This window comes from Condylura cristata, unplaced genomic scaffold, assembly GCF_000260355.1.
Source record: "Condylura cristata isolate star-nosed mole 26May11 unplaced genomic scaffold, ConCri1.0 scaffold00018, whole genome shotgun sequence".
Taxonomy (NCBI): domain Eukaryota; kingdom Metazoa; phylum Chordata; class Mammalia; order Eulipotyphla; family Talpidae; genus Condylura; species Condylura cristata.
The window spans coordinates 10,077,413-10,104,137 of NW_004567119.1; the positions used below are offsets into that span (position 1 = coordinate 10,077,413).

The 26,725-nt window shown below is 37.1% G+C and overlaps 1 protein-coding gene across 6 annotated transcripts in view; it reads left to right on the forward strand.

Moving 5' to 3' along the window:
- Window positions 1–6: 6 nt before the first annotated feature.
- Window positions 7–26,725, forward strand: part of DCLK2 (doublecortin-like kinase 2) — a 118,535-nt gene continuing 91,816 nt past the window's right edge. For all 6 annotated transcript variants that reach the window (XR_001145591.1, XM_012726892.1, XM_012726893.1 and 3 more), the window contains exons 1-2: window positions 7–501; window positions 13,259–13,593. Coding sequence is in view for 5 of the 6 variants with exons in the window: in XM_012726892.1 (XP_012582346.1) it covers window positions 81–501; window positions 13,259–13,593 (756 nt within the window). In the remaining variant the exon portion in view is untranslated. The remainder of the gene's footprint in view (window positions 502–13,258; window positions 13,594–26,725) is intronic.

Below are 26,725 nucleotides of genomic sequence, written 5' to 3' on the forward strand. Positions count from 1 at the left end.
CCGCCCGGACTGGCGCTCGCTTGGCCTCTGGGCTGCCCGGGGGCGCCGGCCGGGACGTGTGGGAGCGCGGAGCCGCCGCGATGGCCAGCACCAGGAGTATCGAGCTGGAGCACTTTGAGGAGCGGGACAAAAGGCCGCGGCCGGGGTCGCGCCGAGGGGCGCCCAGCTCCTCCGGGGGCAGCAGCAGCTCGGGCCCCAAGGGGAACGGGCTCATCCCCAGCCCGGCGCACAGTGCCCACTGCAGCTTCTACCGCACGCGCACCCTGCAGGCCCTGAGCTCGGAGAAGAAGGCCAAGAAGGCGCGCTTCTACCGGAACGGGGACCGCTACTTCAAGGGCCTGGTGTTTGCCATCTCCGCCGACCGCTTCCGGTCCTTTGATGCGCTGCTCATCGAGCTCACCCGCTCGCTGTCGGACAACGTGAACCTGCCCCAGGGCGTCCGCACCATCTACACCATCGACGGCAGCCGGAAGGTCACCAGCCTGGACGAGCTGCTGGAAGGTAGGAGGGAGGCCGGGGCGGCAGGTGCGGCCCAGCGCGCCGGCAGGTGCAGGTGCAGGGGCCCGGGCCCGCGCCGGCCCTGCGTGGGGGAACCTGCGGGTGACTCCTAGGCGACCGCAGCGCTTGCGTGGTCTGCGCTGCTCTGTGTGCGAGGGACGCGCGGCTCCCTCGGCCCCAAGTGCCCCCTTTCAAGGGAGTCGCCTTCAAAAAGAAAGAAAACCCTAATGGGCTTGGGGGGCATCTGAAGGTTGGAAAACTAAATTTTTGACGAACAAACTATTCGGAAAAACTGTTCGGCGCAGCGTGTGGCCCTCCGGGCAGGCGTCTGGAGGCGCGCCCAGCACCAGGACAGGACGTCGCACCTGCTCTGCTCAGAAGCTGTGCTTCTGAAACCCTCTAAGCCATCTTTCCTGCTTGAACTCTCAGCTGGAGCCACACGAGGTCAGAAGGGGTGACCCTAGGCCTGGGCGCCCAACCTTGGCTGCATCTTGAATATTGGGGGATTTTTTTTAAAAGATTTATTTATTTATTCATATAGAACTGGGGTACAGGCCAGAGATGCGGAGGGTGAGAGGATTCACCAGAGACAGAGTGGGGTGCAGAACAGGCAGATCGACGAAGTACACTGCTGAGGCGAGCAGCGGGCGGGTCAGGAGAGGTCTGCCACGCCATGTGGTCTCCTCCGGGGGTAGGCGGGAATCGAACTCATGCGGAAGTGGCTTAAGCTTCTCAGTGCAGTGCTTTAACCCGCTGCGCCACCAAGGGAGGGCCATATTGGGGGATTTTTTTAAAGACAGTGTCTCCTGCTCAGCCCCAGATAACCAGGTGTAATTGGTTGGGGTGTTGTCTGGGCAGGTACTGTTACAAGCTCCCCGAGTGATTCCAAGGGGTAGCTAGGATTAAGATCCACTGTGCTGAAGGTTTTACACCTGCGGTGGGCAATGAGGTGAATCAGGGTCTAGCTCTTCTGCACCGCCTCCCCCCTCCCCCCCCTTCTAGCACAGGCTAGGGAGGGTGATAAAGGTCATTGGAGCCAGTAGTTGGACCTGTGATCCTAGAGTGTTAGTCAGGCTTCACTCAAAGGAGTTGTGTGGCTTCATGTTGCATCCTCCCTGAATTCCAACAATATTTACTAGAGATTAAAAAAAAAAAGCATATCTAGTAGTAAAGAACCCAGAACCCCTTTTCAGATCTAAATAGCACCTATAGCAACCAGAAAGAACCCAAGTATGCGCTGAACTGCATGTCCATATTCAGTCTGCTCTCAAGTGTCTTTCTGAACACAACTGGCGCATTCCATGTAGTCATAGTGATTCTGGCTTGGCAGGGAAAGGCAGCTGAACTTGGTGCCAACTGTTTCTCTTACATTATTGCATGTGCTCTGAAGGCCTGGGAGTCTGTTTGCAGCAAACTTCAGCAGCATGGCTAGCAGCTCACCTTGGCGGAGTGATAGAGCCACGCTGAGGAGTGCTGAACATCCTTGAGTTTCCTCATCTTTCAGTCCATTGCCAGTTTTCCAAAACCCTGGCTAGAGGAGGAACCGGTTGTGCTATCAGGCGGGTGCTCCAGTTGTGACTTCACACTTTCCCTAGGCCACTTGTGTGTTTTCCTTTCATAAGCTCACTGAGGAGGTGATAACAAGCAGAGTAAGTGAAAGGAAGAAACATTGTTAAAGGTCTTTGTTACTTTTGTTTATTATGTGAAGTATCTAAACTGCAACATTTCCCTGCATATTTGAAAACTGAGTAACAGGTTTTCTGACTGACCCAAAACTAAATGCAACTTTGTGGGAGGAGCAAAGCTATCCAGCACTCCTTACTTGCATACCCGTGTCTGAGAAGGGGCTTTGTTAGCATCCCCCATAATTTTAGCAGTGTATGCCACCTGTGAGATGTGGGCTGAGTGTGCACCAAGGTGAATAACATCGCACTAATGAGAGCCTACAGTCACACAGTGAGCTTATTCCCCTAATAGGGTATCGTCCATTGAGTCGAATATGCAGTGCACTGTCAACTATAATCAAAGGTTGACAAATTTCCTTCTAACATTCATTTACTGATTTTTTTTTGAAGATGGGAACCTTAAGTATATTTAGAGTTCAAATTACATACACCACACTATGGAAAATAATGATAATAGTCATAACACAAATATTTGCACAACCGAAATGCTTCCCAGTCTAGACAATTGCTTGTTTACTTTAAGGAGTTTTCAATATAATAAAATTACTGCAAAAGAAGAAAATTTGTGCACTTTTTTTTATCAATGGTGGAATTCTCTCTGACAATAGATCTTTGTCCAAGTTTAGAATTTTCCACAAACTATAGAGTCTTAAAGTAAAAAAAAAAGTCTCTATAATAACCCAGATTATAGTCCCTTATCCCACCCAAAAATATAGTAATAATAGAAACAGAATTATTGGAACTTGTTATAGTGAAGGAAAAGCTTAGATCTGAGTTATTTTTGTATAGAAGTTTTTTGCACATGGAAGTCATGGCAGGTTAGTGTTGAATCTTAGTCTACAAAGCTTCCTTTACCTGGCCACATCCAGAATTTCTTCAAGACCTCCTTCAAATAGTTGTTGATCAAGGGCATAATGTGGTGTTCAAGGAGATATTGTCTTGTCTTCAAGAAGCTCCCATTCTGGAGGGAGAGAAATAGTGAGAACACACACACACAATGATTTCAGTGTATTGCCTGGGATGATGGAAAAATCTTCCCAGAGAAATGAATGTTGGCACCATGGCCTGAGGTCAAGCTTATAACTCTTTCCTCTGCTTACTCACAGCATTTTTCTTTACTATAACAGTTAGCTCTGAAGTCTAATTAGTGGTATATTAGGTCTGTCTTGCACTAGATTGAGAGTATTGTAGGGTCAGGGATCTTGGACATACAATAACTTCATTGAATAAGTAGACCAGGATATAGTTTTAGGTCTAGGTTCTTTAGTTGTCAAGGGAAGATTAACCATGAAAAGGGTTATTCTTTATATTTTTAAAAGTAAATGTTTTGAAAATTTGGGTATTTCATATTAAGTCAAAGTTATAATGGTTGAGGAAAGTCTGTACTAGTTCATTTATGTGGAAAGAGAGAGGGACTCTCATAATACCTGCCTCCACAAATCTGATATTTTATGTAATTTCCTTAGAATAAGGAAATTCAAGTATGCTGCAACACAACTCCATACTATGCTTTTTTTCAGAGTTAATGGGAAGACACAGTTTCACCTACAGAGTCAAGAATTATAAAGGGTTGTGTGGGGGGTTATTTGGGAGAGCATTTATAACATCAGAGCATGAAACAGTGATACTGTGGTTGTTGTAAGAAAAGGTCACTATGTCAAGAAGTTTTAAACTATAGAAATGGATTTTTATGACCCTATGATATTCAGTGCTCTTGGAAAATACTTTTGGGAGTGGAAAGAAATGATCTTTCCATTGGCATGTCCCTCTTTCAGAGCTGGCCAGGTTTCACGATCAGATGTGATCGCCCAAGTGTAGATGAGTCCTTACAGTCCTCCGTAACGTTTAGGTGAATCTTCTTCATGGGATGCTGTAAGGAAAAAAATTACAAGCCAATGAGGGCTATGACCATAGTTGTCTTATTTATTCATTTATCTCATGCAACAGAATATTGCTAACACTTGATGTTTGTTGAATTAATGTTACTTTTGTGCCACATATAAGATATTTTAATGGTTGGGGTTAAGTTGATAGAAATGTTTAAAAAATCTTAACACAGGCAGCTAGACAGTTGGCTAGATATGCAAAGTAGAACTCTTAATGCAAGAGGCAAATACTTCTTGCCACTTCATATTTTAGCTTTTAAATGGGTTTCTTCTCCAAGAAAAAAGTAGTATATTTATATTTTATCTATCTTAGTAGTGTATGAGATATTTAAATTTTGAGTTGGCCTTCATATAGCAAAAACCTAGTTTTGTACATCTTTAGCATTTATTCTTATTCTAAGCTTTGTTCTAGCAAAGTAATTTCATGTCTTTTAACACAATCTTTTAAATTTAAAACTTTTAAATTCCATGAGTGGAAAAAAAGATATATTTTTATGTATTTATATACACAAGAACTAGAGTGTCAGCCAAAGGCAGGGGGATTGGGAGACATGGAGGGAGGTGTGAGGGGATTCACCAGCGACAGAGTGGGAAGCAGAACAGGCAGATCTACTGAAATACACTGCTGAGGGGAGCAGTGGCCAAGACAGGAGACGTCTGCTGTGCCGTGTGGGTCAGCTCCCTGGCTGGATTGAACTCATGCCATAGTGGTTGGCAATAGCTTGGTAGTACAAGAATTTAACCCCTGCACTAGTGGGGAGACCTTATGAGAGGAAATATTTTAAGGATAGAATTTAAATGAATAACATTTTATTTCTTAAGACTTTCTATGATCTGTGTTATATGTTTGAAATATATTAAAAGTAGGTTGTTTTATCCTGTTTGCCATGTCTACTGCAGCCTTAAGTAGTTGACTAATAATGTTGCAATTTGCCAGAAGCTACTACCTATTAGACTGAAGGAATGGAAACATTGATTCCAGAGATCAACTTGCTAAGTACTTTGGGAACACTGGAATATTTACTAAAATTTCAGAGGAAGGGGCTACAATAATGTATATTATGCCTCCCTTGTTACCTTTTGTTTCTATGTTTGTAAATTATAATGCCTTGCAACAAAAAATACCACAATAGCAGTTTAAAATATTTTCACCGATTTTTCTTTTTTTCACGATGTATGTTTCACACACTCTATATTCCTTTTAGTTTTTGAATGACAGTGTATTTCTTAAAAGCAGTGTGATTGATGCTGTCTTCCCCCAATAGCCTTGCCCATCATCCTGTTCTCTTCTTAGCAGTATTCTACCTCTCCTACTAAAGAATCATAAAAACAAAAAAGGACTTATGAAAATTTACTGGTTATAATCATATTCATCAAGCCACTTTGAAAAGAGAACTTCAGAAAGAGCCCAGTGTCAGCTCATCCCTTATCAGTTTAATAGTCAAAGCCACTATCCAGAGGTTACACATGAACCTTATAATGGATATAAAAAGTCAAGATTCCTACTGTGCACAAAGCATATTTTATTGGTGGCATTTGAATTCAGCATCTTAGACAAAAATTTGCATCCTTGTAACTTTCCCCTTTAATGTTAGTCACCATTTGGAGCTACATTAGTGTTACATTAGCTACATTCGTACATTTGGAGTATACATCATCCAATTTGACCATGACTATCTTTAAGACAATCATCATAGTGCTGTTGTCCCTTCTAGCTCCTAAATATCTCTTTTATTGGTAAACATCTTGCTCCTATATTGTCTAGCATTTGCACTGAATCTTTTCTGAACCACACTCCTTACTGATCGCCTGTTAAAACTGGGGCCATATATTCCTTTCAGGCTCACAACACTTAAGGGGTGAATAAGAGGTCTCCAGAGGCTGGAAAAATGCTTGAGAAAAGTTTTGCCTCTGTTCAGATGAGGAACCAGTTGAAGAATTCACCCTACATTTATTATGCCCAAGTTTATTCAAAAATATTTTTAGTTTGAAGGTTTCTCTCCCAATTTCTTTAAGATGCAGGGTTTCTCAAATGATAGCAGTATTTGGAATGCTTAAATATGAAAAAACAGTGTAAAAATCTAACAGCCAAGTTGCAGAATTCCAGGACTGCCTTAATTACTTTTGACTACATTGCCACTTAAATATTTATGAATGTAAATATGTATACTTAATGCCTGTAGGTCTTACACTCTGATACAACCCAAACAAATTGAAATGTAAATACAGATGGTCCCCAACTCATGATAGTTCAGCTTCATGATTTTCTAACTTCACAGTGGCACTAAAGTTACACATTCACTAGAGACTGTACTTTGAATTTTGAATTGTGATTTTTTTTCCTGGCCTAGTGATAAGTGGTATGATGCTCTTTTGTGACGTTGGGTGGTAGCCATGATCCACAGCACCTGGTCAGCCACATGATCATGAGGGTAAACAAAACACTACAATCTGTTTTTCATTATCAGTACAGTGTTCAATAAATTACATGAGTCATTCAACACTTTATTATAAAATGGGCTTTGTATTAGGTAATCTGGCAAAACACTAAGCAAATGTCAGTTTTCTGAACATGTTTAGAGTAGGCTAGGCTAAGCTATGATATTTGGTAATATAGTACATTAAATGAACTTGACTTAAAATATTTTGAACTTGTTTTATCACAATGTAACTGCATCATAGATTGAAGAAGGTCTAAGCCAAAAGAACTACATAACCCATAAAAGTGTGAGGTAGCAATATAAAGTTACAGATATTACTTGTCCAGACTATATTTGTATTCACAGTGTGCTCATGGTACTGAATTCTGAGATCAGCGTGCTGTTTGAGAATGCCAGGTGATGAGTCAGATTTACACTGTCATTGAGCCTTCATTCTTGCAGAGTAAATTTATGCCCAGGAAAGTTACACTATTTGAGGCCAAAAGAATTGAGGCTATGGATACAATGTGACTTCTACTTGATTTAGAAGTAGTTTTTCAGGTGTTCCAGAATAAGATGAGAGGAACACTTACATTTTTTTTTATCAATATAAGCACAGATATCGAAATCATCATAGATTTTAATATACACTCCTGTCGATGTATAATATACTTGATCTGGGTATGAAGAACAAAAGACTAGGGAATCAATCTGCTTACCTGGAGATTAGATACAATTTTTCATGGATTAAGTTTGAAATCTTTTTGGTTAGTGAGTAAAACACAAATATTTGTGTTATCTAACTTTCTTTGGCCCTAAGATAAACTTTTAAATTTCATAGCTGAAACAGAGATTTATAGATCTATCTTTTCATAGATGTTCAGAGTAGCTTTTGTACCTCTTTCTTAGTGGAGGGTACCATAAGATGTACTTCTGGACATGACTTTATGAGGTGACTTATTTAAGTCATTTGCCTTCAGGTGTGCTAAAAGAGCATCAGTTTAGAGGTGGAGGATCTTATTTTCTGTCTTCAGCCCTATCCTGAAGGAAAGGCCATCATACTAATTTTGTGGCATATTCACTTGCAGCAGCTCCAATGCAGAGACAGAACAAATAAGCACATAGTAGGGGTGGCACCCATGCAGCAGTAGAGTGCATGGTGCGTCTCTGTGATTCCCACAAGTTTAAATTCTGGACTCTATGTAGTTTGGTTAGAAAACCCAATTATGTTGTTTGCCACTGCAGAATAATAAATCAGACCCACTTTCCTCCTGCTTCATTTTTCTTTACCAGCTGGGTGTTGAAACTTGGCTGTGATGTGTCTGCTCTGGAAACATGCATGTTACAGTCCAACCACCAAGAAAGTCTGACAGATGCTGTAGTTGTTCAGAGATAATCAAACCATCTTGTTGACCTAAACATATCTGATTTTTTTCCTTGATTATATTGCTTTGGAAACATTTTTTCCACTTTATGGAAGTTTAAGAATTTAGTTTCCTAAGATTTTTTGCTGAAAAAATAAATGGGAAAAAGGCAGATGGGGACTGCTCTTTAACATGCCAATGTCTGGAAGCCAGAAGCACATTCAGTAGAAGCACGTGAGGAATGAAGAGAGGTAATATCTGTGTTTAAGGTGGGGGAGATAGTTGTGTGTAAGTCTGTGTAGAAACCTGTCTAGTTAAATGGAGGAGAAAAGAAGACTGTCCCTAAAACCAGCCTGAGAAAAGGGAAGAGCCTCAATCTTGTAGAGGAAATCAGTGTGAATAGGATGAGTATACCCCATCACTGAAGAAGGGGGAGGGAAGAGGAAAACGTATAGGCTGAATATATAGGTAGGGATGAAGGTTTTCAAAAAGTAAGAAATCGTAGTTCCTTGTTTGTAGACTCTTGCTTCTTAAATAGAAAGTAATCGTTTGATTGCATAAGGTTGACAGTTAATCGCTACTAAAGACCAAGGTTGTATCTCATAATTGTAAACAGTTTTGGTAACTTGCTCACTGTGAAGTAGTGTGCATTGTGTTTACCATCGTGGTAAGAAGCCAAGTCATGCCACTGGAAAGTATCTTAAAGGAAGGCAAAAGACTATACACATTGCTTAGAAATTATTAATTTGTGTAGTCACTTTATTCTTCTATCCATCTTTTTTATACAGTATGTAGTTTTCACATTATCGTACTTTCCAAAATGATTTCCTCATAGTCTCTTGTGGTCAGACAACAGTTGAAAGAGCAGGATGGAGGGGTAATATGAATGAATGAAACTCAGGTCTGGTCTGCCAGAGACCAGCAAAGAACAAACATTATAGGGTAACATGGAGTGTAGGAGGATGTGAGACATGTCCTTGAATGGACTTTGGTTGGACTCACTGTTGGATGTTATCAGAAGGAAGGACATACTTATTTAATCTTATTTATAGGGAGCACAGACTAGATCAAGGAATAAGTTATTGATGAAGTAGTGGCAGTCACTCATTGAGGGCAAGAGGGAGATGTTTAGTATTTTGTGAATTGCACAGAGACCTCATTTTTGTGCCTATTATTATTATTTTCAACGTGACTTTATTTGATGTATCCTATGAGATTACATCACACAGGAGGAAATGGGTTTGAGCATCAGACCAGTTTGCGACAGCATTTGAGGTCTAGCGATCGTTACCAGGTTATGCCTGGACCTCATACTGCTTTTTTTTTTTTTTCCAAGTGTTTATATGAAATAGCCATAGAAAATGTACCTTTATGCACACATATACATCTGCACACACATACTCAAATCCTAGCTTATTTTTTCAAGTAATCTTGCCCTTGCCTTGGCAAGTGACATTTAAACATATATTGGTAAGGATTTGTAAAATTCTGCCCTACTGTAGTATTTTATCATTATATCATGAGTCAATGCTTTAGGATAGATTTTTTTTTCTAACTATCACTTTCACTTGGAAAACTTGTTACGCTTTTGAGAAATGAGTAGAAAACAGATTTTTTTGCTTTTTTAACAATTGTATTAGCCCTGGTTTACAACACTGTTTTGAGAGGTCTAAACTCTCCCTCTTCAAGTGTTGTCACCACACCACTGTGTCCATGCCCTGGTTTATTGTGCTCTCTCCCTGATTTTTCTCCTCACTTCTCCCGGTGTCCCTCTCCAGTACCTCTAAATCAGACTTCTACCATCAGATTTCCAGGGTTTGGTATTGGGTTGACTTTATCTGACCTTTTGTTTTGTTTCCCTATTCCTCATATAAGTGATGTCACCTAATAGTAGTCGTTTTTATTTGGACTTATTTCTTTTAGCATAATCCCCTCAAGTTTCATCTATGTTGTCACAGATGGCAAGAGTTTTATATTTGTTAATACTGAGCAGTAGTCCACTGTATATATGTACCACATCTTCCTGGTCCACTCCTCTGTTTTGGACACTTACATTGTTTCCATCACTTGTTTATTGTCAATAGTGCTGCAAGGAACAGAGGGGTGAAGTTTCCTTTTGAATTAGTATTTCTCTATTTGGAGACAATATTTAGATCCAGAAAGTTTTAGATAAAAAAAAAATCTGCTTGCTTTGTCACTCATACATATTTTATAGTGGCGATTTACATGCCCTCTATGTATGAGGATCTCTCTCCTTTAAATCTTTGCCCACATTTACTACTTCTTGTCTTTTTGATAATAGTCACTCTGAAAGTTGTAAAGCACCATCTCATTGTGGTTTTGAGTTGCATTTCCCTAAGAGGAGATGATTAAAATCTTTTCATGTGCCTCTTGGCTATGAATGTCTCTTCACAATCTACAAGTTTTTAATAGAAACATTCTATTAAATAGAAGGAAGGGAAAGAGGGAGGGTATTAAAATTTATCTGTAACCTCAAACAAATTCAAAGAGAGACTTTGTCTGTTTCTACTCTGACATTCTGGACAGTGTAAAGGGGCAAAATATAGATGAATAGAAAATGCAGACTCTGCTGGTTGATGTGTTAAGTGTGTAGAGACTAGACTAATAAGGGCTATCTGACATATTAAATTTGCTCATTTTAAATTTATTTTTGCAATTATCATTTCCTCATTTCCTCCTATTTGGGGGGGAAGCTTTTTCCCAGCTAACAACTTCTGCTTGTTCTTAAAAAAAAAAAAAAAAAAAAACAACAAAAAACTTTTCTCTTGCAAAGATCCTTTTTTTTTTTCCTTTTAATATTATGGACCAATGCAACTACATTCTTATCTATGGAAACTCTTTCATTGTAAGAGTTCTCAATAAAGTTAAAGCAAAATCCTAATTATTTATCCTTGATTAGTATATACATATAATATATGACTCTGGTTTATTAAATTTATACATGTTTTTGAAATTACATATGTCATTTTCCCAGATGATTGTATGATAAACCTACAGAGATGAAAGATCTTTAACTAAATGGTAGGAGGTAGGTTAGATTTTAGATTATTGGTTTAGAAGCATCGTTTAAGCCTATAACTGATTCCCTAGTTTTCCTGGGCAGGGGCCTAATTATACCTTTAAATAGAAGATATTATTCTCTTTTTAGATCCTTCTTGTATGTCTGATATCTTATTGAATTGTTCATGTGGCTTTGGGAGTCCCTAAGTCCTCCATTAATCAGTATTTGAAGAATATTTTAATAATGGTTAAATATAATACTTATGTTAATGGGTTCTCAGGAACTCCCTTTCACTGCTTGGGTTATTTTTGTTTCAAGCATTTACAGCATTGAAAACTTGTATAACATAATTTCTCTCTTAAGAGTGAGACTATTATACTGGATATGTGGGAAAGAAGGATTCTTTTTGAATTAGTAAATATTTTTTTACAAAATCTTAGCGTTTAATTTTCTTACTTTCTATACCAAAATTGAAATGGAAAGTTAAAACTTAGTTTTCATAAAGAAAAATTGTGGATTTTTTTAGTGTATCATTTTAAAATTTTAAAATTTAATGAATAATATACCAGTAGACCAAGTGACAAATAGTATAGCTTTTAATGTTTCATTAAAAATTAAGCAGAAGATTATGAAAATGAGTTCACGTGTCTCAAGGCATACTAAGGCGCACTTTCACAGGCTAAGGGTCAATTAATTTGGCTTTGCTTAACATAACTCTTTATATAAAATATGATCTGGATTTAATGGTGAATGCAGTTTTACATAACCAAGCTAGAACTTCCTAGAGATAATTCAGAAACATTAAAAATACCAAAGAGACTTTAAAAAGTAGGTTTTCTCTTATATTTGGGATTTGAGAAAATGTGTATGGAATTTGAAAACAGCTTACAGTAAAGCTATAAGGTAGGTCACTTAATCAGTGAATATCCTGATTCATAGATCTCCCATTGGGTACACTAGCCATTGATAATCTGCCAGTTACATGGCCTGGGTTTGAACTCTCAAGCTTTGGAGAGCTAACTGCCCTTCCAGAAGATAAGTTGAAAGTGCTACCCACACTTCTGTGTGTGATCCCTGCTAGTGACACTTGGCATTGTTTCAATTTAGTCATTTAAGATATAACATTACCACTGTGGATCCATTTGTCAGGCCTTGAGTTATCAGTTCTTTGAAGAAATTTACGGAAGTGTGGGAGGAAGGAATACATTTTATAAAATGTTACAATGAAGCTTCTGACTGGGGAGTTTTAAGTGTAGTGTTAAACATCTTTTATGGATAGTTAAGGGAATTACCAGATAGTAGAGTAGTTGTGTGAGATTGCCAGACAATTTCAGTGTAGATTTTTTGTCTTAACTAAATGAACCTAAAGGAACAAGTTAGAAGGGAAGAATCTGGTTGTTACTGTTTAGGTTCCTTCGTTGAACCTGCATCTTCTAAAGCTTTACAGAAGGTGCCTGTTGAACACTTCTTATTCTCAGCCCAGACAAGATCAGAGGCCATGGTTACCAACCACGGATCTCTTGTCTGTCTTCTGTCTTTTTCCATGACTATTACCTACTGCCTTGTCTTGATATGTAAGCACAACCTGGAAAACCTAAAAAACAGTGTTTTGTGGTTTGCCTTGGAAGAACACAGATACGACTACTGTTTTTGGTGAAGAAAACAAATTTTGTATTTCAATCTAAAAATGTAAATTTTCTTTAAAAAGAAATTAAGCAGATTACATGAGCCATGAAAGCATCCTTTTAACTATCCTTTCCTACTAAATATAGAAAAGTTGTCCATTTAAACTAATTATTTTTAATCTACAGTCTTTTAATTATGAAAAAACAACACCCAAGGTAGGTTTCTTTGAGTTGTCAAATTTCATTTTTGTCGTGCTTCATTAATTGAACAAAGGATCCTGTAGTTGAATATAACTTAGTGTATGAAGATGTGCTTAGCACTGAAATCTTTTCGTTGGAAGGAGGAGGAAAGTGATTTTATTTCTTTTTATGAATGTGTTACTTAATGATACAGTTTAGACTTTCAGAAGGAGAAAATACTCTAAATCATGTGGTTCCAGCAACTTCACTTTACAGATAATGATGTGGAGAGGAATTTTCCAGGGTGACACATTTCTTCAGAACAAAGCCAGATCTCTAGTTTCTTTGTCAGTGATTTTCAGTCTGAAAGGCATGTTGTTCCTTCAAAATGAATCCAGCTGCTATTAAAAGAAAGGTGGGGTGTGTCAGGAAAATGCCAAAGAAAATGACATCAACTCCCTTTTGGTGAATCTGTTAAATTCAGAAGTTCACTTCCAGGTTTCCAGTGTTTCTTGTTCTTATAAAATACTCCAGTATTGTAGATAATCATGCTAATAAAACTGACTTTTGCTTTTTAGGTGAGAGTTACGTGTGTGCATCGAACGAGCCATTTCGTAAAGTTGATTACACCAAAAATATTAATCCAAACTGGTCTGTGAACATCAAGGGTGGGAGCACCCGAGCTTTGGCTGCTGCTTCCTCAGTGAAAAGTGAAGTGAAGGAAAGTAAAGATTTCATCAAACCCAAGCTAGTGACTGTGATTCGCAGTGGAGTGAAGCCCAGAAAAGCCGTGAGAATCCTTCTGAATAAGAAGACGGCTCATTCCTTTGAACAAGTCTTAACAGATATCACTGAAGCCATTAAACTAGACTCAGGAGTGGTCAAGAGGCTGTGCACGCTGGGCGGCAAGCAGGTATGATGTCGCGCTCCCCGGTCTCCATCTTTTAATTCTCCCTCATCACATGGTTCTGTACTTCACAATATGAATGTCACAGCCTACCGAATTGAATACTCTTACTTGACAAGTATGTCTGGGTGTATTTGCCTTTACCTAGCTATCTCAAAAGTGAACATAGAGAAGTCCCTCCTAGAACACTTATGGTCAGTGGAAAGAAAATGTAAACTGGGGGAATGTTGTGAGCTGAGGAAGCCCCTACATTAAGCGGGATGTCTCTCTTTAAGATAAGAGCACCTGGTAACTAGTAGAATCATTTCCAGTTTGGGAAAACTACAGGACTCATAATGAAAAGTGTTTAACATTTTATATAGACATCTTCACTCCCCACTGACATATAATATGGAAAATGCCTATTAAAATAAGAACTTTTGTAGGAATGCCCATTGGAGTTTCATAGGGAATAGAGGTAATTAGTCAATATTTTTGAAAAAAAAAATGTACACAAATTACACAGGAAAATGCAAGCCAAGTTATAGTAACAATATACCAGGGGATCTAATGTGTGTGTGTGTGTGTGTGTGTGTGTGTTTTTAAAGGCAAATTGCAAGAATGCATGAAAAGCAGTTATAAAAATATTGAGTTTCGCCACATCAGATTATCATCCCTAAAGAGAAACATGTGGCTTTCTGAAGGGTTTTCTCCTAATTTCAGTAAAGCTATATTGTTTATATTTGCAGTTTTAAACACAGCCTCCAACATTCAATTCATTTCTTCCATTTTTCTGCTTTTCTCTAACACAGTTAATTTATTTTGAAGTGTTTGGCTCACATAGCTGAGAATGAATAGAAAACATTGGAGCAGTGTTTTCTGGAGAAACAAAATTTTAAGTGATTTTCTAAGCCCAGATGTACATTGTTAGGTTGTTTTCTGAAACTCTAGCAAATTTTTCAAAATAGGCTCTAAAAAATTGTAATAGATTATAGTGAGATTAATATGACTTTTCTAATTCATTTAAGAAGGCATAGCACTTTAGAGCATCCTGCCCCAAGATAGGTTCCATATATGAATGGAAATAGATACTTTGTAAATTAATAGGACAGTATGACAAAACACCCTAAGCCTCTTTATTTTTGTCTGTCTTTTTCTTTTAAACATCCTTGTTTATTTTTTTGTAATAAAGGATTTCTCTGCTCAGGTGTGGTCACCATAATTCTTCCATCACCAAAGTGCCTCCAGTCCTCTACCACAGTCCACTTTGTTCTCCTCCCTCCCCCAGCCCCACCTCTCCTGAGAATTTCAGATCTATAGTGTTTTCAGGGGTCTCTCACGGTTTCTCTTTGTCTGATCATCTGTTTGAATCTCTAGATTCCACATGTAAATGGAACAGTATAATGTTTATCTTTCTCCTTTTGACTTACTTTGCTTACAATAATCCCTTACAGCTCCATCCATGTTACCACAAATGGCATGAGTTTATCTTTTTGATCACTGAATAATATTCCAATGTGTATATACCGCATTCTTTGATTCACATACCTTTTCTGGGGCATTTAGGATGTTCCCATGTCTAGTGCTGCTGTCAACATAGGAGTGCAGGTTACCTTCAGATTAATGTTTTTGTGCTCTTTGGGTAGATACCCAGGAATGGAATTTTGGGTCAAATCGTAAATCCATCTTTAGTGTTTTGAGGAATCTCCACACTTCTTTCCATACTTGCTGGACCAGTCTACATTCCCACAACAATGTAATAGGGTTTCTTTGTCGCCATACCTTGTTTGTGTTTTCTTTTTTTGAAGTGGGCCATTCTCACAGATGTGGCTTGATTTGTACTTCCCTGCTAAGTGATGATGAGCATGTTTCCATATGTCTGTTGGTCATTTACATATCTTGTTTGGAGAACTGCCTATTTAGTTTTTCTGTCTATTTTTAAAAATTCATTAACACCTTAAAAGTCATGCAAGTAGGTGAAAATAAATTAGGTCATAAGACAAAAAGAATTGATCAAGTAGCTGATTTGTGGTGAACATAGAGAAGACAGGAAATATAATGACCAGAATTTATGATAACTAACAAAAGGAAAGATGAAAATCATAAAAGTGCCAAATTAAAAAATATAAATAGCATGTAGCAATAATTGCAAATGGGATTTTAAAAAATGCAACTCTGATTTAGGTCCAAATGAATGTTACTCAGAGAAAGTGAGTGAAATAAAGGCAAGCATCTAGTTGAAATCATTGTAATTTTAATAGTTATCCAAACATTATCTTCAAAGAGGCTCTAATAATTATTATAAGTGAAATTGTTGATAATAGCACAAGCAAACCAAAACCAACAGCATACTCAAAAAAAATACACTGTTATGAGTTGGACTTATGATAGGAACTAAAGGATGATTTACTATTAAGAAACTAGTTTATATGTGAGATTTAGAAGACTGAGAATAATAGCACTCATCATACACCCCCCCCAAAAAAAATGTTGCAAAGCCATCTGACAAAATTTAAAAATTTACATTCAGTTAAAAAGATTTAGTAATTAAAATGGAAGGTAATAAATCTAGGTAAGTTCTCTAATACACTATAAAAAATTCCTAGGTAAGTTCTCTAATACACTATAAAAAATTCCTATCTGAATTAAAAAGCCTATGGGTTAGTAAATTAATGAGATATTGGAAATATTTCAATAACAAACTGACTCAAGGATACCTGATAGCATCAGTATCTATCATTCATAGATCCTGATTTTCACTTACAGTTTGATTGCTTTTCAATAAGAATCAAAGTGAGTTTTTTTAAGTGGGGTGAGGTATATATATGACAAAGTGGTTTTTAAAAGTTAATCTGGAACAATAGGTTGAAAAATTTTGGAAGTAATGATTAATGAGCTCTTATACAACCAGATATTAAATCATCATTCTTGTACCATACCAAAAATAAATTCCAGGTGTTTTAAAAACATAGATATAAAAAATATAAAAATAGAACTGAAAGAAAATATGTCAATAGTTATGTTGAAATAGGAAAGAATTATCTAAGCATAAAAATTGTGGAAAATCCAATCATAAAGGATGTTGGTTGCCCAACATAAAAATTAAAAATTAATAAATGCCATAAACAAGGGTTTCATATTTTTGTATAGAGTTATAGGAGCTTAAACAACTAGCAAGGAAGTGGATGAAGTGGATGAAAGACCAATCAGACAATTTGAAAAAGTAGAATTACAAATGGGAGCATGAAAATACTCCATCTCATTAATAAAAAGATGAGTTATAGAAATGAGATGTTATTTTTAAATGACAGGGTTTTTAAAAATGTCCATTATTTTTGAATGTGCAATCAATTAGCATTCTGAAAGAACAATAGAAGTGTAAATTTCATGATTTTTATGGAAAGCAGTTTGTTTTATATAACTGTTCAAATATTCTTACTATTTGAACTAATAACTTCTAAGAATTTATTCTGAATTACCTGAAATGCAGATATAATTATGCCTAAGAATTTTTGTCCCACCAATTGGAGCCAGAAATTGGAAACAGTTTTAAATCCCTAAGTAGAAAACAGTTAAGTGTATTACCATAAAATTCCATGGATCTATATATAGTGCCCATTAAAAATTATGTTTGTGAGAATATTTAAAGACATGGGAAAATGTTAGGTAAAAAAAGCAAGTAAAATTCCTATGGTATGTTTTCAATTTTGTATTAAAAATACAAAATTGTATTTTTTTATAAAAAGTAGAAGAGTTTTTAAATTAATTTAGAAGGAAGCAAGATTATAGTTGCCATCAGAAATCCAGCATTTGGTGTTCTGACTTCTTTGTCATATCTACTTAGAAGCAAAAACTCAAGCTCTGAGAAAGAAAAGAAGGCCGAATTCAATCAGATTGTGGAAATTAAAACATTAGGAGCTAATCCTTGAAATTTTGACATTTGGCTATAAAATGTTAAAAATATCCCTTTTATCACTGTTTATGTCATGTGGAACCTAAGCAATATTTCTCATCTGGAAATAAAGGAGGTATTTTAAATTTTCAAATATTTCTAGAAAAAATTGCAAATTTTATTTTTAATAATCACAATCAGATATTTTTGTCTTCAGATATTTTTGTCTTTGCCAAGTACCCTTAAAATTATAATTTTTTGGCACTGATTCATTATTTGTACTATAGATGGTTTTGCTATGAAAAACTTCAGGTTTTTGTTGATAAGTCATAAATCTGTTTTACCATAGCATAGGAAAGTTTCCTTATGGTTTTGATTAATGCAAACCTTTAAGTGAGCAGTGTTCACTTTGATTTTTTATAAAGTGATTTTTTTGTATAAATATGTGAAACCATCTGTTCTCTAAAACTTCTCAGAAAAAAAAAGACAACTTTTCTCAGGTGAAAAAATAGAAAGCAACTAAGATCTATTAATGAGTTGTCCCTATATAACATTTTAGCCAGCCTTGACTTTTATGGTTATCTCCTGATTAATTTTAGTTAAAATGTGTTGTTTTAATTTGATCTTCGACACAAGGAAAGAGATTAAACAATTTATGGGGATGTACTAGGGACGATCCCTGATTCCGTCATGATACCATTGCTAGAGTGTAACAGGCCTGGTTACCTTTTATGAGCTTGAAATCTTTCCTGATTGAAAAGGCAGTGGTGTATCATGTGCCACTAGCATTATGGTGTTGAAGCAATCTCCTTTGATTATTTTCTTACTTCAAAAGACTAATTTACCTTTGTGTTTATAGGTGGATAACAAGAAAGCATGATCTGTAAATAGAAGTTCTAATTATTCTCTTCAGGAATTTTCTGTAGCTTGCATTGAATTTGCATTAAATGTTTCACTTTAGATTTTCTTTGAAAAATCAAAACCTTCTTGGACCTCCACGTTAAAGGAATTGTGTAGGACAGCTAGGTTTACTTTATTTATTTATTTTTTGAAAGAGTGACTTATAATAAACTGCAGCATGGGGGAGTGCTCTAAAAAAATGTATTTGGTAAAAGGACTGAAATGTCCAAATATAGCTTTTGTCCACATGTGTAAAAAATTCTAGCTTTTAGCTTTCCCAGAACAGCAGAGTTTTAACATAAAAGAAACATATTTAGTGGAATTTTGGAACAAGTTGAATCTTGTCATGGGCAGAGGCAAAACAGACTCAAAAATTGCTAGCAGTTGATGCATTGGGGGTAAAACACTTCCAGATTTTAGGACAGCTGCCAGCCTCAGGGTGCCCGCATAGTGTCCTCTTTGGGGAACATGGCAGTCTTTGGAGACCCCTAATCTTATCAGCCATCTTAGAGTTTATGATGGTTTCCATCCTTTAAAAAAGTTTATTGTATTAGTTACTACATAATGTAATAATACTTAGGGTGGTACTGGACAATATTCTAGAATATAAATAATATTTTTTATCTTTTCTAGCATCATATGTTCTATTGAAGACTCCTTTATAGTGACCTCACCATGTTTATTGAAAGCAATCACTTCTCAAAAGTTACTGTGTAAAAATTAAATGGTTGATATTAATCATAAACACTTTGAGTGCTGATACAATTTTTCATTGACGTTAATGACAGCAGTTTGGTTTGATTCTCCACACTACTCCCAATGTGTTTCCTTTTTGTAGATAATAGAAAACCAGACCATTGTCTTTTGTCTTACCAGATACATTCATGCCCCTGAAAGTATGAATGCCTATCTCAAAGTAGGGGAAATGTATCCCAGTCAGTACAGCAGGAAGTCCAGTTATAGAAAGGGAGGAAATGTTCAGCTGTGCATATTCACCTCATAAATGTTTGAATGATAAAGGAAAAATAAATGCAATTCTGCCTTTTAATAGTTTCTATAATTGAGTATTCTTATTCATATTTTTATAGGCATATTTTTTCTTTCCCTTAAAAAAAAACCCCAAAACTACCCAGGTGAAATAAGTTTATATCTACTGGAAATTTTTAAACTTTTCAGAGAAACACAGGGAAAACGTTTCTTTTCATATCTGCCCTTCTTCCCTACCTCATTCTGCTTCTTAAGGGAACCACCAATAACAAATAATAATTTTTTTAATGCAGCTTGAATACTATGTAAATATATTCTCTCTACTTCCAGGATACCAAATAAATAAATTATATATATAGATAGATAGATACACACACACATACCCATATGTATAAATATATGCATGTATGCAATTTTTTTTGAAAATTACATTATAACAAGCTTCAGGTATGCATCATAAAATGAACATTAAGTTCATTAACATTTAGTGTGCACTAAGAGTCCAATTCTATCCTTTACCAAACAAGCAGACCGATCTACCTGATTTATGCACCCGCTCTTCTCCCTGCCCTTCTGGTAACCATTAATTGGCTTCATAACTTTTAGACTTTTAGTCCAGTTAGTGCATACGTAGCATGGCTTTTATGTATTCTCATGTATTCTGGCTTTTTGTTGTTGTTGTTTTACTTTTTCTACTCTTACAGGTTCTCATTTAATCTTCATGCTTAAGTGACTAATAATTCAGTTGACTATATATGCCAAATTTATTTTATGTGTTGCTGGCTGTGTGGGCTGTTTCCTGTTACTTATTCTTTTTTCCCTCATTTTCTTGCTACCTGTAGATTTTAACCGGCTTTGGGATATCTCCTTTTCTTGGGAAATTCTTACAGGTAGATTACTGAGATACTTCCGCATTTGGGGGATTGACAGATACTCTCAAGGCTGTAGCACTAATAGCACATGCCCCAGTATTTCTGTAGCTGCAGAGATGTATAAAAGGACTAAATTTAGCAGCTAGTCACAGTGCACAGTTACTTGGTTGCATGAAAAGACACACTCTGTGGAACTGAAGCCTTGCCATCTTGATCTGCGTTTGCTGTGTTCTATCCTAGAAAAGGTTTAATGAGAAAAGCCAGTTGGCCTCTGTATCAGTTTTATGTCTGAGGCTAGTGCTTAGTCAGGACAATGAAAAGAAAATGTTTTGTTTTAGCAAATAGCTCATGTTTTGTTACTGTGATGCATTGATCTAAAAGACCTATTACTTCATTCATTGTTTGCTTTATAGCCTTTTCCCTAGATGCCAAAAACCCCATGGGTACATTTCTGGTGTTCGGTGAATGTGGGTATTTCGCTCTGTGATATTTGGCTCTTAAGTGAGACAGGGAGATTACTTGGCATAGATGCTTTATTACTTTAATTGATGACTTTTGGTGAGTCATTGTTAACTTTTAGATTTGTTTTTGTGGTTTTGTAATCTATTATGAATGTCTGTAACCACAAATTCTACCAATATATGTAATATATAATACCTTATGGGTTTTATTAGACTTCACAAAAAGGTCATTTGGTCATCGTGCTTTATGGTTAAAAACAAAGATAAATGCAGAGTTTGCATAGTTTTTATTTAGAATGTATGACTGCTGAAGGAAATTATTTAGTACAGCTTGTTAATTTTATAGATGAGCAGTCTTTGGGGGAGTCACCACATATTTAGAAACTGTTGAAAACTTTTCTTCCAAGTAAAGTCTGACTCAAAGTTTTGTGTATGAACCTCTTGTTTGCAGGTCATTGTGCAATTCAGGAATCTTTTCTATCTCTTGTTTTATTCTGTTTCCCTCCTTTAGTGGGATTGTTTATTTCCTGACTTTAAATCACTGATTTTTCTGAAGATCACACAGTTAAGTTTGGACATGATGATTCCCCTCCCACCCCGCCCCCCTTCATAGAGTGCTGCTTTGCAGAAGAGGAATTAACTGAATCTAACCTAAACATAACTTTGTGAAGAAAATTAGCACTCGATTCTGTATTTGCTTTTTCAGTAACCCCATATAGTTTTTCAGCTTTAATAATCAGCTTTAGTTAGTTTTGTTTTCTTTTGTTTTTGTTTTTGTGAGCACCACCCTTTGAATGGTGAGACAAGCCTTCATGAATAGTCTTACTGTGTATTTTTAGAAGCTTTTGATTCTAGTGTGATACAGCTGCCAGACTTGATTTGTAAAGTGTTGAAAAGCTCTGGAATCATCAGAGATTTGCTCCACAGACATGGAATTCTCTGAGCCTGAGGATTGTCAGGGGAAGAACTCTGCTTTTCCTTCTGTATTTCAGTCCCTTTCTAAGACTTAAAATAGCTTAATTTAAAATTTCTTTTTCTGATTTGTATTGGTTGATGGTATCTGCCTCACAATGTGAACTAAAGGATGTGCAATTGTATTTGCATATGTTGTTTGCTTATATGCTAAGTCTTTAGCATGCCAAACTAAATATGAGATATGAAAGGTGTTTAAATACCTGTGTTGGTACTGATTAAAGTGGACATTGGTTATGTAACTGTGTTTCTGAAGTATTAAGTTTATTAAGCACCTCTTTACTATCATTATATATATTCAGTGAAAAAAAATGTTAAGGGCTGACACATGCTATTATGAAAACGCAAATTAAAAAGTCAGGTTGTTTTAATAAAAAAATTGTTTAGATAGGTAACTGAATCCAAATTTAACATTTTATATAGTATTTATTAAATAGTTTCAGAGATTTTTTAAAAGATTTATTTATGCATACAGAACTGGGGTACAGGTTAGAGGTGCAGGGGCAGTGAAAATATTCACCAGAGACAGAGCGGGGAGCAGAACAGGCAGATCACTGAAGTACACTCCTGAGGGGAGCAGCGGGCGGGTCAGGAGAGGTCTGCCACTCCGGGGCAGGCTGGGATCGAACTCTTGAGCAAGTGGCTTTAGCTTCTCAGTGTTGTGCTTTAACCCGCTCCACCATCAGGGAGGGCCCCAAGATTTTTTTTTACATGTAGATAAAAGTTTTAAAGTTTTCTAAATGTTGTAAAGTGAATTTTCACTGTGAAGAGTTAGAATGTCTGCCCTGGTAGCACCAGTCAATGTCTCAGTCACGTCTTGAACTCCTAGATGTTAAGAGAGTGTGGTCTGTGTGCTCAGTGCCCTAAGGAGTAGATTATGTGCATCCAAGTTAGAAAATACAAATCAGAAATGTAAATGCATTCATTTCCTGTGACAGGCAAGTCACATTGCTATATGGGATGAGACAGGGCTTATGCTTAACGCAATGAGGAATGTCATTAGAGATGTTTCATGGGAAAGACACCAACTGTTATTGCTTGCTGTGACTGCATGCTCTCATTTGACTTGTGATCACCCAAGGCAGGTACCTGACATGTTGTCCCTGCACAGAACATTACAGAGCACATCTGAGAACTTGCCTTTGGCTTCAGCTGGAACATCTCGGATATCATAGCACCCAACCCCACGAGGCTCCCTTCACGCCAGACATTTTATTTTTTATTATTGAGGTTATTAACATTTACTACATTATTTGTGTTTTAGAGGTACAGATCTCTCCTTCAGGTATTGGTTTGAATTGATTCTCAGAACTGTTTTCTGTGCTTTAGAATTGTTTCACAATTGTTTCCCAGAATCCATTATGTGACTATTTACCTTTGTGCTTATACTTAGTTTTGAATGACCTTCTGGGCTTTTTACCAAAACTTAACAGTGAAGGATTTATTTACTTTAATTTATAGATTCGGTCAATTTAATGTTTTCAAGTTGGACCCTTTGTCTATTTTTCAGATTTAAGGAAATACAGAGGGGAGGTATGGATTTTAGGAATCTTCATTTAAAAGTTAGACCTTGTGGCAAACAAGAATGCAACCCCAGTCTTCTACACTGAGCTTCAGTGCACAGTTCTCAGGGGTCTTCCATTGGCTCTCTCCATTGCCACTACAGACACATGACTTCTCGTCATTGCACACAACTCTGGTGTCTGTGCTGTCTTTGTCTCTCACATGTTTGCCAGTGAACCACTAGGTCACATTGAGGTGACTGGTTATTGTCTATTATAACAACACCATCAATCAGCCATTAGCCTCGCTATTGACCTCCAGGTGGCAGCTTTTAGTAAAAACAGTTCTGAATTGTTTTGAACAGAATTACTGTGGCTTGAGTCACACCATCCTGAAACTTATATGCAAGGAAGGGACTTGTCAATATATTCAGGACATCTAAGGAGTCAACAATTATCTGATCTGGTGGTTCTTGACTGAAGGTAATTTTTCCCCAACGGGTGTTTTGGAAATTGCTAGAGGCAGCTTTGGGTGTTTGGAAATAGGGTTAGATGCACAGTCACACTGTAATCTTGTGTGTGAGTGTGCCACTGGCTTCAGGTGGAGAGCTGTTAGGGACATTGCTAAGCACTGTGCTGTGTGTAGGAGAGCCCTCCTCAAGAGAGAGTAGTGCTGAGATTGAGAAACCCTGACCCGGTGCAATGGACCTGAGCAGGAAAGATATGGATAATGCAAGAGGCTTTGGAAAGGCCAATGTAAGGAACGTAGATACGTGTGCACAAGTGTAGGTTTTCAAAATTAAAAAGGCAAGGGCATGGTATTTACTGAAATTTCTAAGGATGTAAAACCTCATTCATTAGGCCTTGGGTTGCCATTAAAGATTGTAAGAGGATCCGACTTGCATTTCAGAAAGTTTATTATACAGAGTGTAACGTGACTTCTCAAAGACAGTCAGTCCTACGGGATTGAATGGCCCAGGGTATGTGACACTGTTTCAGATATTATTATTTCAAATGTTTTATCATTGCCAAAGCTCTATTCCAGATAGGAAGCAGACATCCCTGACGAGATTTAAATAGTGTCAGAGAGTAAAGAGTTAGTTTTAAGCAGGAAATGAGAAAGACAGATTGGTCAGGGTAGTCCCTTAAGTCCCTGGAGAGCAAATATTATTTGGTTGGAAATGATAGAAAATCTTCAGTCACTGGAAATAAATGGTATCTTACTTTCAATTTCACTATTAATAGGTAACATTAATTCTCTATGCTTTTTATATTATTTGTGATTTTGTAGCAGAGTGGGTATCAGGATTGCTATGCAGAGGTAATGCGGGCTTTAGATAAACATCACCTTTTCTGAAGTGCTCTGGGATTGAGACTGCCTTTTCCCCTCATTTCACAACATACACCTAACATAACTTGTTATCTGTGACAGTAGGAAAGATATTTGAGTAAATCTGTATTTGCAGTATGAAGTACTATATTATTGCCAATAACATTTATGAATCATATAAAATAGCACTACTAGAACAGCTAAGAAGTTTAGACATGAAGGTACTTCTTACTAACAAAGAAAAGATAGTTTTCCTTAAATTTATTTAGAGGCATAGAAAACAAGTGAGTTGATTGTATGATTTGTTGGACTACATTTAAAATTCTGATAGCTATAAAAAGTATAAATGTTCCTATGCATTGGTTAATGTAATGTGTTGCCAGAAGTATATTGTTAAAAGTAATTTATTGAAAAACTACCCCTATTATAAGTCAGTAGTGTTTCTTTTCAAATTCCAAACTTTAATCATGAAATGGAAATTGATTTGAAGAAGAGCCTACTCTCCATTGATTATTTGACATTTTATCCAGTTGTCTTTACAGTTTTCATGCTGATGTGTTTAGGCTGATTTAGTGGCATACAGTTTTATACTGTTTCTATTGTATGATGGCTCTGTGGCACTTAGAAGAATTCATGAAGAAATAGAATATGAGTTGGGCTATGACTAGGGAGACTCATTTTGCTTTAGAGATTGTTTTCACCCACCGCCATCATCATAACTGCTGCACACGCACACACACTCCAGGCATACACATATACACACCAAGCACGCGCACACACACACAGAATAGTAGCAGAAAAGCAAGAGTGACAACCAATCACAGTGCCAAGGTAATGAGAATAATGTTAGAAATAGCAGGAACTTTGAAGGAGAAGTGAACTTATGTTCAAGTGTAGGAATATGTATAGAATGAGAATGTCAGTTTTTCATGAAACAATGTGCTAAGCCTGTATAGCATTGTGCTTTGTTTGAGTCATTGCACTGGGTTGATGTTAATGTGGGAGGAGAAGTGATCATGTCAGCAGTCTAGTTTGGGTATAGGTTGCCTGGCAGAAGTGGGGCTGAGAGAAAGGATGAGAAGCAGAGAATTAGACTGTGAACACAAGGTCTATATCTTGGATACTGGGAAAATTGGAGTTGAGAGCAACATAGAATTTGAAAAGCTCTGGTCTGTACCCTGTATACAAATTTCATACTGCAGAGCTGGCTTCAAGTCCTTCCACCCTAACCCTTGAAAGTCCTATTTTCCCAAGTGGCCACCAAAAGTTGAAACAACAAAATTATCAAGCAGCAAACAGGTGCTTGTACACCAACTTGATTGTTTAATGAAGTGGGCAGGACAGTTGGTCATTATGTTTGAGGTAGAAGAGTCTGGGTCAATTTCACCTAGGCACTAGATTGCATGCTACAAAATCCTGCATAAAGTAAAAAATTTAGTGGGAAATGTGGATGATGAAAAGGGGTGTGGGTGGAACTAAACCTCTTATAGGAGTAGCATTAGGGAGGTAGGATTGTTTTTGTGAAATAATCACAAGATTGGAACTTTCAACCAGTAAGAGCACAGTAGCTACATTCTATAAATTTACCATAAACACTGGCTCAGCAAATATTGATCTGTTGCTCCTATGAAAAGACAAGTTAGAGTGCTATGAGCTTGTGGTCACCGCTTCCATCAACATGTCTATTCATAATCTTGTTTTACATGTTGCTATTTAAACATCTTATTTAATACATAGTGTTGATTCATTTACATTGGACTTGCTGTAACTCGTGTCTCAACAAGGTATATATGACACATGCATTTTCTCCGTAAGGCATATCATAACCTCCTTGAACTTTGGGACACTAGATAGCACTTAAGTATGTGCTCTGTGGCCATTGTAAGCAGAGAAGCAGAGAGCTGAAATAGTGAGGGCATCACTTTGATCAGCCTCAGTTGTGAATGTGCCTTTTGGATCATTCAGGTTTTCTCCCACTTTGTGCATGTCATTGAATACCCACAAAAGGACCATGAATGTTTATTAGAGGACTTATGGGAAATTTTAGCCAACCAAGGAGCAAATTTGCAAATACAGAACGGATTGTAAGAATGGAATATACTTTGAAATTCAGCTGTTATGTCACATGAGCAAGTTGGTAATGCTGAGCCATCTCTCAGCATGGGAAAGGCAATTCATTAATTATCTTTTAGGTGTCATATAACCGCATTAATACACACACGTATGATAAACTAAGGCAATGT